Source organism: Polypterus senegalus, chromosome 1 (genome assembly GCF_016835505.1).
Source record: "Polypterus senegalus isolate Bchr_013 chromosome 1, ASM1683550v1, whole genome shotgun sequence".
In the NCBI taxonomy this organism is placed as follows: domain Eukaryota; kingdom Metazoa; phylum Chordata; class Cladistia; order Polypteriformes; family Polypteridae; genus Polypterus; species Polypterus senegalus.
In genome coordinates, this window is record NC_053154.1 from 247,153,913 (window position 1) to 247,170,213 (window position 16,301).

The window sequence follows — 16,301 nt, forward strand, 5'->3', positions numbered from 1 at the left end:
TATTGAGCTATTCCTTTATGTATACCAAAAAAACTTTAAAAACACCCAAACAACTATTTTCAGTGAGTTTCACTATTGCAAAATTGCATGCCAAAGGTAACATGCTATACAGGAAAATCAGCTCTTTTGCTTATCACGATCTATTATGATGTTCTATTTGACATAATCTGTGAAGTGAGAGTTGGGCTGACATGATGCACTTGGTCTTGCATGCATTTTGTTTTACTGTGAACACCATACGTGGCAATAAATATGAAATGTTTGATTATACTACATGGTTTTGTCAATGCACAGCTTTGCATTTCTAAAAAGGCCAAGTATGCTGCCAAACACCATTTGGTTTGTAAAACCAATTGACAACCTCATGTCACCTCATAAACTTTGTTTGCTTAAACTGTAGTACTAGGGTGTTGTACCATGTTAGCCACTATGGATGTAGTGAGAAATCAAGAAAAATGACACCTTTTATTAGCTAACTAAAAAGATTGCAATATGCAAGCTTTCGAGGCAAGTCAGGCCCCAACTCTTCTTGCCTGAAGAAGGGGCCTGAGTCGCCTCGAAAGCTTGCATATTGTAATCTTTTTAGTTAGCCAATAAAAGCTGTCATTTTGTTTGCTTAAACTGGAAAGGCTCAACTCCTTCAATCTTCTGCTCATAGCTTATACTTCTTGGGCCCAGAATAAGCCAAGTTACTGTTTGGACTTTCTCTAGTGCTGCCACAATATGTCTTTTTTGTTATAGGGAGAGCAAAACCAAATACAGTACTCCAAGTGAGGTCTCACTAGTGTGTTAAATATCATTTGTCATGATGTAGACAGTGATGAGTCCACCATGACTCCTAGGTCACTCTCATAAGAGGTACTTTTCAAGTTTCAGGTCCATTATGTGTTCAAATTTAGCATTTACCTCCTATGTGTAATACTTTACATCTACTCACATTACATCTGCCTAAGCCTGTATGCTGTCCCATTGTCTGTGTACAACGTTTTGGTGGTATCATGTATTGCATATTGTGTTTTGTGCTTAATTGTATTTACTTTGTTATTTGTAATGATGCAACAAAGAGAAATTCTGAACAAATGTGTTGCCTGGCAGTAAAGTTCAAGTTCAGATTTAGCTGGTTCTTCATCATCTGCTATCCCTACTAGTTTATACAGAAAACGTAGTTCATAATACTTTACAAAACGTGAAAGAAAGAATTACAGAGAAAATAAATACAAACTTGGGCAAAACAAATAAACAAATAAGGTCCCTATCCATGTCTTAAATTACTGTTAACTAAAATCAGTTTTTACGGAGTTTCTAATGGTAATAGTGGCCTAATATCATGGTGAGATCGCCAGGGTGGTAAGGAAATCCTATTGGGTTTCCAAGGTCTAAATATTGCCCAGCTCCCACTGGGCATTCTCCAAATCATAAAAGCAATTCATTACCATTATGACCTACCATCCTAGAAGATTAGATGCAGTAGGTCTTGTGAAAGTTCAAACATCCTTCCAACATCAAAGGCAGCCGCAGAGCACTTTGATCAGTTGACAGTGGCGCAAGATGCCACAGCAGAAAATCAGACAATGATCTCAATATGAAATAATGAAACACATTTTAAAACAGCTGTGAAGCTGTTTTATTATTTATTTATAACAAATGTATTATATAATTGAAGTCTCCAGTCATCTGCTTTTCATTTTTGTATTACTGTTAAATACAAAATTATTTCTTGACCAATAATTTAGTTTGCATTCTCAGAAGTTAAAAATAAAAGACTAATATCAGGCTAGGTTTTTCATTTTGAAGAAATTCAGTTCACACAAATGTTCAGTAATTCTTGTACTTGTTTATACTCGACTTAGCTAGATAAAGCATACAGCAACATTTAAAAGTGGAAAATGAGGCATAATGTCAAGCCCAGGGCTGGCACAACATTTATAATACATTATATTTATAGCCTGCACAGCTGCTATCTGTCACTCTGTAAAGTATTAAATAAGCAGAGCAGATAGAAGTCTGAATAATGGTGTAGCAGTGTTCATTAGCCAGATGACAGTAGTCACAGAGCTGTGCTAGGACATTCAAAATCTCTTTTTCTGCAAGATGATGGTAAAGGTTCACAAGATTTAACAGAAAAGGACATGCTGTAAGATATGTGAAATATTTGAAACTTTTTAATAATGGCTGATATACTAGTGCAATAGTCTAAGCTCTGTAACAAACTACTGACACTCATGATGCTTTTCTTAAACTGCCATTTCATCCAGGGTCGATTTTTTTACTTGTTTCTGGTGTTGCTGGGGTAGGCCCTGGCCTTCCATGACCGTATACTGCATGAGAATGTTATGTTATGTTAAAAACACAACAGCTTTACTCCTTTACTCCTGAGCATTTAGAAAAATTAAATACAGTTATGAGAAAATATGTGTGAAACTCTACTGGGAAAATGGCTCCTACAATCTGATGTTATCTTAATCTAAGTCATAATAATACATAAATACAACCAGTCTGGTTTCAATATTCAAGGTCACGAAGGGAAAAAGTATGTCAATCCTTAGGTTTAGTTAAACCTCTTTAAGTAATAAGTACCTCAGCCAAACATTTCTTGTAGCCACAGAACAAATCTGAGAAGGTCTTAAGAAACATGTTAGCCCAATCCTTTTTAGAGATTGGTGTCAATTCTTTTGTATTTCTTGGATTTCATGTAAAAAATACTTTCTCCAGATCCTGCCAAAGCATTTCAGTAAGGCTGAGTTCAGGTCTCTGATTTGATTATTTCAAAATGTTCTTTTGTTTGGATCCGACATGACATTCATTGATTGGATGTTATCCACACCCCCAGGTAAAAAAGCAGCGTCATCCCACGATGTAATGTGGACATTGTTGTCAAATATTTAAGTGGCATTTATTGGGGAATAGTTAGTTTTTTTGTTGTTTTTTGGCATTGGTTTTGGATGGCATTGCTTTCCTAGGTGATAAACTTTCATGACCACCACTCTCCTTCAGTGATTTTCTTTATTGATCCATTGACTTAGACTTTTACCAAGACATGTTCACATGTCCTTAGAAGTAATCTTGAAGTTTGTTGTGACTTTCTCAAGCAATACACAATGTGTTCTTGCATTATTCATTTCAGGACACCCATTAGTAGAAGAGCAGAACAATATAACATTATTTTTTGTCCTGTTTCTGCCCTAACTGTTTGAATATGGACTGATGAAGACACAGGTGTTTAGAAATGCTTTCAAAGCCCCTTCCATTTCCACCCGCTTCCTTTACTTTTCTTCCTTTGAAATCTCTTAATCAAAATGGCACTTCTACTCATCTCTGCTTTTCAGAAGCTGTTTTCTGTTCCTTTTGTCTACATGTAGCATGTTACACTTTTCTAAATTAATTGCATTTTCCAAGTGTTTTCCCAGTTTTGAGGATTGTCCATTTCTTTTTAAATTGTCTTCCTGCCTTCTCCACAAATGTATTGCCATCTGTGAGTTTACTGTACACGTCTATGTTATTAACATAAGTGAGAAAAACCAACAGTCGAAGGACAGACTTGTGAAGGACTCCACTAATGACCTCATCTCATGCAGAAAATTTTCCTTTTATTCTGGACTCTGTGTCTTAGGCAGATTAATCAGCTTGAAATCCAGTTTTGAAGATTACAACTTTCTGACATGTTCTACTTAAAAATAATAAAGATTATAGTTTTGAAAAATATACAAAACTATGCAGTATATAAAAATTGTCTACTAATTGTAGATTTGTGATTCTACAGAACACAGATATAAAATTACAGTACGTTCCAGTGTACAGAAACAAAATGGCACTTCCAGAGCTGGAGCGCAGCCCAAATATTTCTTCACAGAATACAGAAGCAGAGGATCTGCCAACCAGGTAAGTTAACCCATCTAAGTATTATTTCTATCGCTACCCTAGTAATTTACTATTGTTTGGCTAAACTTAGTAACATGGGCTGAAGATTGTTTAAAGAAAATTACTTTATATGTGTGCACAAAAACTAATAAGGCACTGAGCTGAATATATTTAATGAAATTAAGCAGAAAATACATATCAAGTAATTCCAAGATTTAATTTGCAATTTAACCTAATGATATTTATAAAAGGAGAGCAGCTATCCTTTCTTGAATTATAATTATATTTTATAATTATTTATTTCACTTTCAGCAAAGTCCAAGTGTTTTCTTTTTTCTGACAAGAAACAATATTCTACACATTGAATCAGAAGCATAATCACAGGAAGCTTTAATCGGATTGGATAAAAATAAAGTAAACCATACTTGGCAGTCTCTTTCCAACAAATAAGCATCATGACTGACTTCATAACACGACCAATCTTTTATATCTTAGTAATAATTTAAGGACTGCAAACTCAAGTAAGCCATAAACCTGTAAGAAGCAGAATTTTATTTTCATTTCAGCCCAGACTGAAAAATAATGAGAATGCTGCCCACTGTGTCTGATTGATCTGCAAACTATACAATACCACCCACTATTTAGCAGTAAGACTGCAGGCTAAACGTTTTACATCATTAAATTATTATTAGCCAATTATTTCTTGCCGAGTTAAACAGTGTTTGACTATGGGGAAAATACCTTTAGACAGTCAAACTGAAATTGCAAGTGGGGTTATTTCATGTTCATTTTCATTTTTGCAGCTTTTTTGAGCTCAGACATTGAAACTGAAATTGCAAAAGACAGATTGCTTTTTCATTTTATAATTTTCATTTTCATTTTGGCAGAAATATCTCCCATACGTAATTAACCAGAGTGAATTTAGTTATTGTATTCAAACTGAAATAATCAAATCATCTTTCCTCATCACAACTTATGGGAAGAGAGAAAAAGTAGATGGAAAAGTAAAATAAATAGTCAATGTTGTGCAGATATTATTTAAAATTGGTCATAATCCATATGAATATTAAAACATATCAGTTATAATTACCAAACATTTGTGTGGTTAAGTTTCAATATTTCAAGAAAAACACACTTGTAACAGCACATTTAATAAGTACTGTATGTTATGTAGAAAACTATTAGCCGATCACCCAGCAAAAAACATCATATATAAGGAGTTTTGATAAAATATTGTCCAATTTAACTATTTTTTACTAAATAACACTATATACAAAATAAACTGACCTAACTGTTGGCTGTTATTCTAAACAGTAGCTTCTAAATGGGACTCTCCAGCTGCTTCCTGTTACCTCTTCTGTGTCTGAAACCACTTTGTAAAGATAAATGTTAGGGCTAGAGCATCACCTGAAACAAACAAAAAACTGATTCAGCATTATGTTTAAAGTCAGCAACTTTCTATTAATCAACAAAACAATCAGTACAGCAACTATGTGAATATTCAGGACTTATCCATTTTAAATGCTTATTCATATATGCCCCCCACACCACAAATTACAGTATCTGCACCAGTACAGCTCTGAAATTCCATCTGTTGTACACATTTATAGATCCTTGGGCTTGAGACCGTCTAAATAATTAGTGCATTTTCTGTATTTCCAGCATGGTAAGCCCCCAGCATGATACTTCAAGTGACTTTCCAGCATTTAGAGAGGTATGTGTGGATGTATTGTATTTTCTTGTATTATTTTAAACACATTCAATACATATATATATATATATATATATACTGTATATATGTGACAAACATATACTTCGTTTTTGAGCAAATTAAACTTTTTGCTCTTCCCCATATGTCGTAGTTTTAGATGCAAAGTATTTTTTATATCTTCAAAATATATTAGACTAAGTCACAATTGGTTTGGTGCCTGATGATAACATACTCAGCTTTGGGAATCACATTAGATTTATAACTGTGATAGTGATTCCAGCAGTAAATGCTGGAGTAGCAATTTTTGTTCTGCACTTGAAATCAGTTTTATTTGGAAAAGTGCGACAAATTTTGTTACTAGTCAAGCAATTGGAATCAACAATGTCTAACATCCAAGAAGTGATGCATCTGTAAACTTAATGTACTATGAATCAAAACAAAATTCTGTAATTATTGTTAAAATGAAACTGCCATCCCATGCAGGGCTGATTTGTACCCTTTTGTCTATTGCTGCTGGCATCAGTTTCTGAAATTTGAACAGGAAATGGATGGCTGAATGGCTGGGTAGGTTTAAAAAATTTCTAAATACATACACCGGTGAGTCACAACATTAAACCACTAACAGGTGAAGTGAATAACTTTGATGATCTGTTATAATGGCACCTGTCAAGAGGGAGGATATATTTGGCAGCATGTGAGCAATCAGTTTTGAAGGTGAAGCAGGAAAAATGGGCAGGCATTAGGATCTAAGCAACTTTGATGAGGGCCAAATTGTGATAGCTAGGTGAGTGGTTCAGAGCATCTTCAAAGCTTGTTGGGTGTTCCTGGTATGCGGTGGTTAGTACCTACCATAAGGAGTCCAAGGAAGGACAACCAGTGAACTGGGGACAGAGACATGGGCATGGGGAGTGAAGGCAAGTCCATCTTTTTGTTTTTTTTTCCACAGAAGAGCTACTGTAGCACATATTGCTGAAAACCTTAACGCCGGCCATGAGAGAAAGCCGTCAGAACACATAGTGCATCGCAGCTTATTGCATATGGGACAGTGTAGACGTAGATCAGTTTGAGTGCCCCAGCTGACCCCTGTCCACCACCAAAAGCACCTACAATGGATACTTGAGCATCAGAACTGAACCATTAAGCACTGCAAGAAGGTGGCCTAGTCTGATGAATCATGTTTTCTTTTAGATCATGTGGATGGTCAGGTGTGCGTGTGCATCATTTACCTGTGGAAAAGATGGCAGCAGGATGAACTATGGGGAGAAGGTGAACCAACAGAGACAGTGTGATGCTCTGAGCAATGTTCTGCTGGGAAACATTGGGTCCTGGCATTCATGTGGATGTTATTTTGACACATATCACCAACCTAAAAATGGCTGCAGACCATGTACACCTTTTCATGGCAACGATATTCCCTGATAGCAGTTTTCAATTGCCCTGCCACACTGCAGAAATTAAATTAGTCAGGAATGGTTTGTGGAACATAACTGAGGCTGCTCTTTTACTTAATTTTTTTAATCAGTGGGCCTCTCTTGAAGTGATGTTACCTGCCCAGCACATCACAGCATAGGAAATTGCATTGAGCATCACAGAGTTGTGGAAGAATATCTTTTCACTTAGTAGCCCTTTTTTGATGTAGACGGTGCATTTATCTAGTGCTGGGGAGGACCTTACACAACAAGCTGAATTCTTTGAAAACATGGATTCAACAAAATGCTGGAAACATTTCTTAGGGTTTTTGTTCCCTAAGAACAAAATATTTTTCAAATATTATCATTCTCTAAATTCATTTTTAGTTCATACATTCAATTGGTGAACCTCTGATTCAGACCATCATGAAAGTGTACTACTGGATTCAGATCTTGAGCCTGTGCAGACTACTGGCATAAACTAATGTCCCTGTCTTATTCTTGAAACCACAAGTAAAGGATGCTTTGTGACAGGATACATTATCCAGAAAGTATACATTTAAAAAATAGTAAACTATGGCCATAAAGGAATATGTACATGCTCAGCAGCTGTGGCTAGGTAAACAGTGGCATTTAGGTGACACTCATTTGGTATTAAGAGACCTAATATGTGCCAAATAACACATTATACTGCCATCACCAGCTTATTTCTTTGACCCAAGGCAGGTTCAGTACATGGATTAATTTTGTTTACAATATACTCTTGACCCTAACAGCTGCATTTTGTAGCAGAAATTGAGATTCATCTGACTAGGTGATATTTTCACAATTATTATATGTTAAGTTTTGGTGATCATGTATCAAATGTTACCTCATTTTCTTGTTAGCACGGTCTTCTTCTGTAGGCCTAAAGGACTGTGTGTTTAAGAGATGCTCTATTTGAATATTTGTGGAATTTTAATGAGTCCAAGCAATCTTCTTTGATCTGTCTTATCAACGAGATGATTATTGCTACTTATTTGAAGTTTTTTTTTTGTTTATGACATTACTCTCTGTGACCTTTACCTTTGATATTGTAGTACAATGAAAATGGATCTGTAGTACATGAAAATGAGATCAACCTGCTTCAAATGTTGCAGTTGCTTAGATCATGCATCTTACCCATTCTAATGTACTGTACGGTCAAACAAACTAAAACTCTTGGTCATGTTTAAATGCTATATATTGAGGTGCAGCCACTAGCTGACTTTGTGGAGACCAGGCTGTTTGTGTTACTGAGAAAGCATACCTGGTTAACTTACCACTGAGTACATATGTACAGTATATATACAGTGGAACCTCGGTTCATGACCATAATTCATTCCAGAACTTTGGTCGTAAACCGATTTGGTCGTGAACCGAAGCAGTTTCCCCCATAGCATTGTATGTAAATACAATTAATCCGTTCCAGACAGTACGAACTGTATGTAAATATGTAAATTTATGTAAAGATTAAGTACAAATATAGTTAATTACACCATAGAATCCACAGTGTAATAGTAAACTAATGTAAAAACATTGAATAACACTGACACAAAACACCCAGGCTCCCTGCTCAGCTAGCGCTCTCTCTCTCTCTCTCTGTAGCGCACACACACCTCCCACCCCCTCCCCTCCCCTCTGTCAGCAGCACGTGGAGCACTTTTTTTAAAATGAGTTTTAAGCACAGGGAAAAAAGGAACATTAGAACAAATCCGAAATTTATTTAAAAACCAACTACAAGCAACCAAAAAAGTAACAAGATCACGCTATTTTAGCCTTACAGCCCGATCACTGTAAACACTTTTTTTAAAAGAGTTTTAAGCACGGCGGAAAAAAAGGAACATTTGAAAAAAGAGAAAAGTAACATTGCAACAATTCATGCTACGAACTGAAAAATTAACTTTTGAAAAATCCGTAATACAAAAACCACCAAGAAAACTAACCTTGCATGAGTCGAGTTCTGGCATGAAGTGTTTTCCTTCAGGGGGTTTCTCTCTTGTGATTTCTTGGGTTTCTGGTGTTTTTAGCTGTTTAACTGGTGGGAGCAAAAGCCTCATGCAGCCATTCCAAAAAGAATGTCCTTGTGACCCAACCCTTCGCGTTTGCCCTCCACATTACTGGCAGTCTGGCTTTGTTTACATTGTGTTGCTTGAAAGCACGAGGGTTCTCAAATTGGTAAATGAGTAAACTGGTAAACAGTTTTTCCACCTCTTCCAGCGCTTGAAGCCTCTGCCTGGTTAACGCTGTAACTCCTTTTGCAATATCACCTGCTTTAATTGATTCTTTCTGCTTTAGAATAGTCAAAATCGTAGATTTTGACTTCTTGTACTCGGCGGCAAGATCAGTAACACGAACGCCGCAATCAAACTTTTCAATAATTTCTTTCTTTACTTCGATTTCAATTTTCTTCAAAACTTTCCTTTCACCACTCTTCACTTGCTTAGAAGCCATAGTTAACTGCAAAAGCACACAAAATACAGTAGAGCACAAAGAGAGCTCAAGTAAAGCACGTACATCTGACTGAGAATAATGAACCTGCCAGGCAGGCAGGCAGGCACGCGGCTCGCTCTCTCTCTGCTGTACCACCCTCCCCCCTGTCAGCAGCAGGCAGGCAGGCACGTGGCTAGCTCTATTTCTCTCTCTCTCTCTCTTAGCAGCAGGAAGGCACGTCTGACTGAGAACAATGCAACACTTGCGGAAATCATAGGCGTGCACAAACCGAAAGGGAAACTGACTTTGTTTGTATACCGAGTGTGTGGTCGTGAACCGAGGCAAAAGTTTGGCGAACTTTTTGGTCATGAACCGAGTTGTACGTGAACGGAGACGTTCGCGAACCGAGGTTCACAATATAGATATATATATACAGTATATCTATATATATCTATATATACATATATATATATATATATATATATACAAACAAGACATTTTATAAGTGAGGCTGTGTCTCAGTACTTTAGCAAAACCAGCTTTATTCAACTCGAAACAGGAACAGCATGGTTATTTATTGCAGCAGGATCTACCATTCTACTATACTCAGACACAGAAAACAGGCAGGATTGGGGCCAAGTTAGAATGTTCCTTGCATCACCCATCAAGCAACTGGTGCTTTGCTCATAGCAGCGGTCAGCTTGTAGTGGTTTCTGTGGTGCTACAAACCTGCGGTTGCCTCAGTGACAGAATATCAGCCATCAACAGACGTGGCAGTCATTCTTCTGCGTGTCGTTCTATTGGGGAAGGTCTCAAAAGGTCTCACAAAATAAAGAGACATATGGTAAGATCCTTGAAAGATCAAAGTATAACCATTAAAAACATTTTAATAGTATTGAGAAATTACAGGTTAATTACATGAACAAACAGTTCTTATAGTGATCATTCGTTTTCTCAAGAGAAATATGAAATGCTTAACTTCATCTCTTGTACACTTTGGCTGGATTGAGGAAAACATTTTGGATAATTCAGTTGATCTGGCATATGCACTTAGTTATACTTTATGTTTCTATTTCATATTAACTGCTGTAAATGAGAATACAACAGTGATTTACATTATTCTACATGTAAGTTGACCTTTATTAAAACAAGCCTGTTAAAATTTGAACACCTATTTCTTTGTCTCAGATCGATCACTTTCATTTTGATGTCCTTCATATGTGTTGAAAGCAAATAATTTATGGGAGTTACAAAATTAACACAAAGTAAGGTCTGTGAATTTCTACTCTCCTGTGAATTACATTTTATATCAATATGCATCATTCACAAAATCAATCAGTTCAATATATTTTAACTGCCTGCTACATAATATATTACACCATGCAAAATGCCTGCACAGCTCTGCTGTGGTCTGCTATGTTATCCCGTGCAGCTTAGAATGTTGTCAGAATACGCTGTAGTGAAACCAGAGAAAATTGAAAATGACTGAATGAATGAATTCTCTTAATTAATAAGCTGTTACAAAAAGAAAAAATAGTAAAGACAGAAAATATAAATGGTAATCTAACTATCACAAGTAAATTCCCAAAAACATGTACTAGTATATTGAAATGCAAAGTCACTCATATAATATGAAATTAATTTGGTTTGAGATGGGATGCAATCCAAATCTCAGAAAACTTCTGTCTAAGGAGATCTTTACGAATAATCATATAAATTCCAATGCCATTGGGCTACAGTATATCTGAACAGAAAAGCTGATGTGCAGATGTTGGCAGAGACCAAAATATTCAGGGTTCTTGTTAATACTGTCTAGATATATATCTTTTAATTTTATTTTCCAAAACCAGAATATTACCGTAGTATTAGTTTATAGTATAAACTTAAACAACTCATTACAATTGCTTTCAGGCATCCAGAAGACAGTCGTGCAGAGTAGCGTGACTCTTAATTACACCATGTGGTCTCTGTTTCTCTTATTGATTAACTGTCCTCTTTACAGCACCTGAACGCTAGCTCAGTCGACATGTGAAGTAGGGTTTATATGTATATATTCATGAAGAGCTTCTCCAGATACTTAAGTTTCATCTTTCAATGCAAAAGACATTCACTTAGGGTAGTTGACTAAATTAGCAAGGGTGAGTTAGTTTTGCTTTGTGCATGAGTATGCCTTGTAAAGACTTGGTGATCTGTTCAGGGCTGGGTGCTTCTTTTTGCATCAATAAATGGATGAATAAACAGCATGGGCAGCTGGCCTCAAAAAGCAAACAAAGCAGTCTGTATGGTGGGATCAGACCAGCTATCTGGTAAATTCTGTGTTGTGGTTCTGATAGTACTAGCAGTACTGTTATGTTGCTGCTCAGGATTATGCTGCACTTTGACTGCTCTTACGAATGAGACTGAAACTTTTATAAAACTGAAAATATAGATTTTTCTTTTGTGCACAGTTTGAGTAAATTATAGATTTCAAAACAGTTTAAAAAGACATTCATATGTTTTGTGTACACTTACATTTTTCCTGCTTTCACAAAACATTGTGAATTTACTTTTGTAAATTTTAAGTCAGCAGCTTAGTTCCTGTTTCCTCCTCCATCTTTTCCTCCTTAATTAACTGTACCTACTGTAAATTGCAAGAAATTATCGTATGTAATAAAATCACAAGTGAAGTTAAAGGAAGCCACATATGGAACTATATGTAATATGCTCCTGTACCTAATCAACATAAAATGGTTCAACTTGATGCAGAAAATGACAACAACATGATTACCAGTGTTACACTTCACTCATTTCAACCTTATGTGTTTGTAGGTCTCTCTTCCTTAATATAAACAATATTTGTTTCAGCAAGCCATCCCCAAAATAGGTAAGTTCTTAAATTTTAATAGTAACCAAGTATTGCAACTCATGGTGGACCCTATGTAGCACAGGCCAATAGGAAAGGAGAGGTCAGCTCTAGAGAACTCCTTTGATGTGAAAGCCTCACTGATGAAGAATAGAGGATAATAAAAGAAGGGGTGCTTAATGGTGTACTCCAGTCTTAAAGGAGTGCCAAAGACTTGAAGGATATAGGAGATCTACAATAAAAACCAGAGAGAGACAGAGATGTGAAACAAGGTAGGAGCTAGTATAAGTATAAGAACAAAATGTGCCTAGAGAAATTGTGCAGCTAGTTACAAAATATACACATCTCCCTTATTTGCAACAATTTGCTTTTGGTAAAATATCCAATATATATCGTGATACAAAAGAGGAGCAGATTTAAAATGAATTAAGTTTTTACAGCAAGGGAAAAGTCAAGCAAAATGACACCTTTTATTGGCTAACTAAAAACATTACAATATTTAGGCTGTTGAAGCAACTCAGGGCCCTTCGTAAGCCAAGATGTAAGATACTGTATAACGCACCTACTCATTCACTGCTGAAGGGATACTTGGTAACTTGCAGCATCAGTGCAGGAGGAGGGCTAGTGAGACATTTTTACCACAGAAACAGCAGTGAAAAGTGTGTTTAATATCATTTAATGAAACGTAGATAAATGGACAGAAAAAAACCTACACAGGAAGCTCAGAAGTTCACCTCACTTATGTTTTCTATCTAAAAGTAATGCAGCTGAAATGGCAGACATAGCAGATTAAAATAAAAGGAATTACCAGGGTCATAAATAAGCAAAATGCTGTAGCTTTACACTAAATGGAAAGTGTCAGGGAAACCTACTGGACATGCTTGCCCAGATTTTGCCACCAAGTGTATGTAATATTTTCCCTAATTAATATATTGCATAATATTATAGAAGGTATGGGCAACCTCATTTGTTAACAGGGAATATGCTAATTAGTGTATTGATTACTGAAGTGGTAATACTTACATATCTGTCTGAGTGACTACTTATGCAATCTATACGTAGCAACCTATTCTTTACCACAAGATTGTGTAAATCTGGTTCTTGTCTAAAGTGATGAACAAACAGTAGCATACAGCTGTTTGTAGCTTCTTATTTTTGCCTGCTGCTTTAAAGGTTAAAGAATTTGAGGTGTGTTGCAAACACAACAAACATCTCTAGATTTGGATGTTTATTTACCAGGTTCAGGAAGGGGTTGTAGAGCCTTTAATATTAGAGCTAAGTATCAAAGTTTTCAAGATGATTCTGACCCGATATGAATGGATTATAAAGTTGCCAAACAAACTGTTGCTTTGATCAAAGTGAAGACTTAAATCTTAGGCTGAAGTGGAAAAATAAATGGTAGTACTCAAGTTGGTTGGGAGGGTGATTTGTTTGGGGTAGGCTGTTTCTCCCTCTCATACAGATAACAGCTAAATAATTTAATAATTGGTTACCAATTTCACTTCTGCACACAACAAACAGAAAGAGCTATATGAACATGACATAACAAAAGACACAGTATGAACATTTATTTGTGCAATTCTTCTAAACTATATGAGTAAAAGGAAAATAAAGAATTCAGCATGTTAGAATACATGTCAGCCGATACCATTAAATCAAAGTCATACTACATATTGAATTTCTATTATGGAAAAAAAGATACCAGATGATCCTTCTAATGCTCATACCGTACTGTATTTTAAATGAAGGTGCACAAATTTCAGTTCAGAGGTCTGCAAAATTAAACTCATAAAAAATGTTTTAATTGTGAAAATTTGTTTTTATTTGTATTCATGAACATAAAAAATATATAATTAGGGTTCCATAATGTTACATTTAAGTACAAAAATGAAAGGTTTTGCTAATATTTAACAATTTACACAGTTTATTAATGTAAACAACATTATTCTACATCAATTTTAACATGTATTTAGTCAGTGTAATATTCTTAAACATATATGTAAAGAAAACAACAATACATGTCCATTGACTTGCATAGAAATGCTCTAGTTTTTGTCATGTCTTTGTTTTTCTTGACCCATACCTTTGTTTGATGGCCAGTTGTTTGTTCACATGTTTTGCCACATTCCTATGACTTTTCCAGTAGTAGTCCGCCATCATATTGACATCCCAACATCTTGGCTACCTTCTTTCCATGTCCTTGATATCCTTCATCACGCTCTTCGACCAATTGATATTCAGGGGAAAATTCCAAATGGAATCTAAAAAGTTAACTTTTAAGACTCATGTTGCAATTGCTTTATTGATAACCCTTTCACAATTTCTTTACAATTTGGAACTTTGTTACCTAAAAAGTACTTCTTTGAATTGTACCCAAGCCTGCTGCTCCAGGTTATTCATCGCACCATCAATTCCTGCATCAGAAATCAGTTTTTCAAATATATCAAGTCCAGCAAATTGTCCTCATTGAATTTAGTTTTATACCAACCTGGAAACTTTTGGCAGAACAGGCTCTATCTTTAGCCTGGGCTTTGACAAACTGCTTCCTTAAACCAAGCCTAATATAAAGCAGTGGTAACATCATTTTATCTGGATCCACCAAGCTGGGTCAGGTGGTGTTTGATGTTTTTGGCACCAAGCAGTAGCTATTTCTACCTGGCCATTCCTACTGAATTCAATGTCAGTTCTTGGCTCTACTGTCCCACTCACTGAAAAGAACATGGGAATTTTGACTGCAGACCAAGTAGGATACACAGAACTTTCAGGACCCCACATATGACCTGATGGTGCTCACATAGTTAATAGCTGCTAAAAAAATAACTGTTTAGAAAGTACTGAATTCAAACACATTATCATTAAAATACTACCTTTTAATTAGTTATGGTACAAAAACAGTAAAAAAAAACTAACAGCTTAAATAAATGTTTTGTGAAAAAATGCTACGTGGAGAAAATCATTTTCATTTTTGAATTCACTCATATAATCAAAACATTTTTTTCAGTGTATAATTATTCAAACCCAAATCGGTCTGCAATTTTGGTGTGTGGTGGTATCAAAACCCATCTTTTTCTCATTAACCATTCGTTCTTTGAACAAAAAGTGCCCTCCAAATTAGCTACAGTACATCAACAGGCTTTACAAATTGATGAGGCGCTCGCTTAGTGACACTGCCGATGCTGCTATCTGCACGTGTTCTTGCACGTGTTTCAATGTTTTTCGACTCACTTTTCTTTCGAAGAGGCGCCTTTGCTTCTGCATGTACTGTTTTTTCTCCCTGTTGTGACCTCACTAAAATGATCACAGATCGCCTTACCTTGCTCGCTACCAGAAAGGCAGAACGGAAATAAAAAGGAAAATAGAGCGCAAGCCGACGTAGTGAATCCTGGGTGATGAAGTTCAACGAGGACTACAATTCCAGCATACAACCCATAGACACAGCAGTAGTACCGCGTGATTGTGGAAATGCCGGTATTGGTTAAAAAAAGGATACTACAAAGTAAACTGTAGATGAGTATCGGCTGACTTCAAACACCGCGTGTATGCAAGAAAAACTGTGCTAATCTAAAGAGCAAAACGTAGAAGTGCTGGTACGGTGTTTCGGTGAGTATCGGCCAACTTCAGACACTCGTTTTAATCAAACTGCAGCCTGAGCACATTCAAATAATGAGAAGCTCTGGTTATGATAGATTATAAAATGAACTACATTATGTCAAGGATCACACCAGTGTTTGCTGAAGGTGATAACACAATAATGTCAAGTAGAAAATGTGGAAAAAGTTTAATAATTTTTCTTTTTATTACTGGAGTCTGTTTAGTTAATTGTGTCATGTAATTTAGCATAGTATGTATTGCTTCACTCTTACAAGCCAGATTACTGCACATATTTTACAATACATATAAAATAAAACATTAAAATCTCAAGGTTTTTATTGGGTAAAGACCAAAAACAGCATTTAGTATGTACATACTGTGGATAGCAAGGTGCACTGTGGAGCCACCCCAAAACACAGGTGTCTTGCTAAAAGGTGCT

The 16,301-nt window shown here is 36.0% G+C and overlaps 1 protein-coding gene across 3 annotated transcripts in view; it reads left to right on the top strand.

The window, feature by feature from the left end:
• Window positions 1-16,301, top strand: part of fam13c (family with sequence similarity 13 member C) — a 152,851-nt gene that overhangs the window by 86,022 nt on the left and 50,528 nt on the right. For all 3 annotated transcript variants that reach the window (XM_039771523.1, XM_039771515.1, XM_039771506.1), the window contains exons 10-11: window positions 3,761-3,879; window positions 5,521-5,572. In XM_039771523.1, coding sequence (XP_039627457.1) covers window positions 3,761-3,879; window positions 5,521-5,572 — 171 coding nt within the window. The remainder of the gene's footprint in view (window positions 1-3,760; window positions 3,880-5,520; window positions 5,573-16,301) is intronic.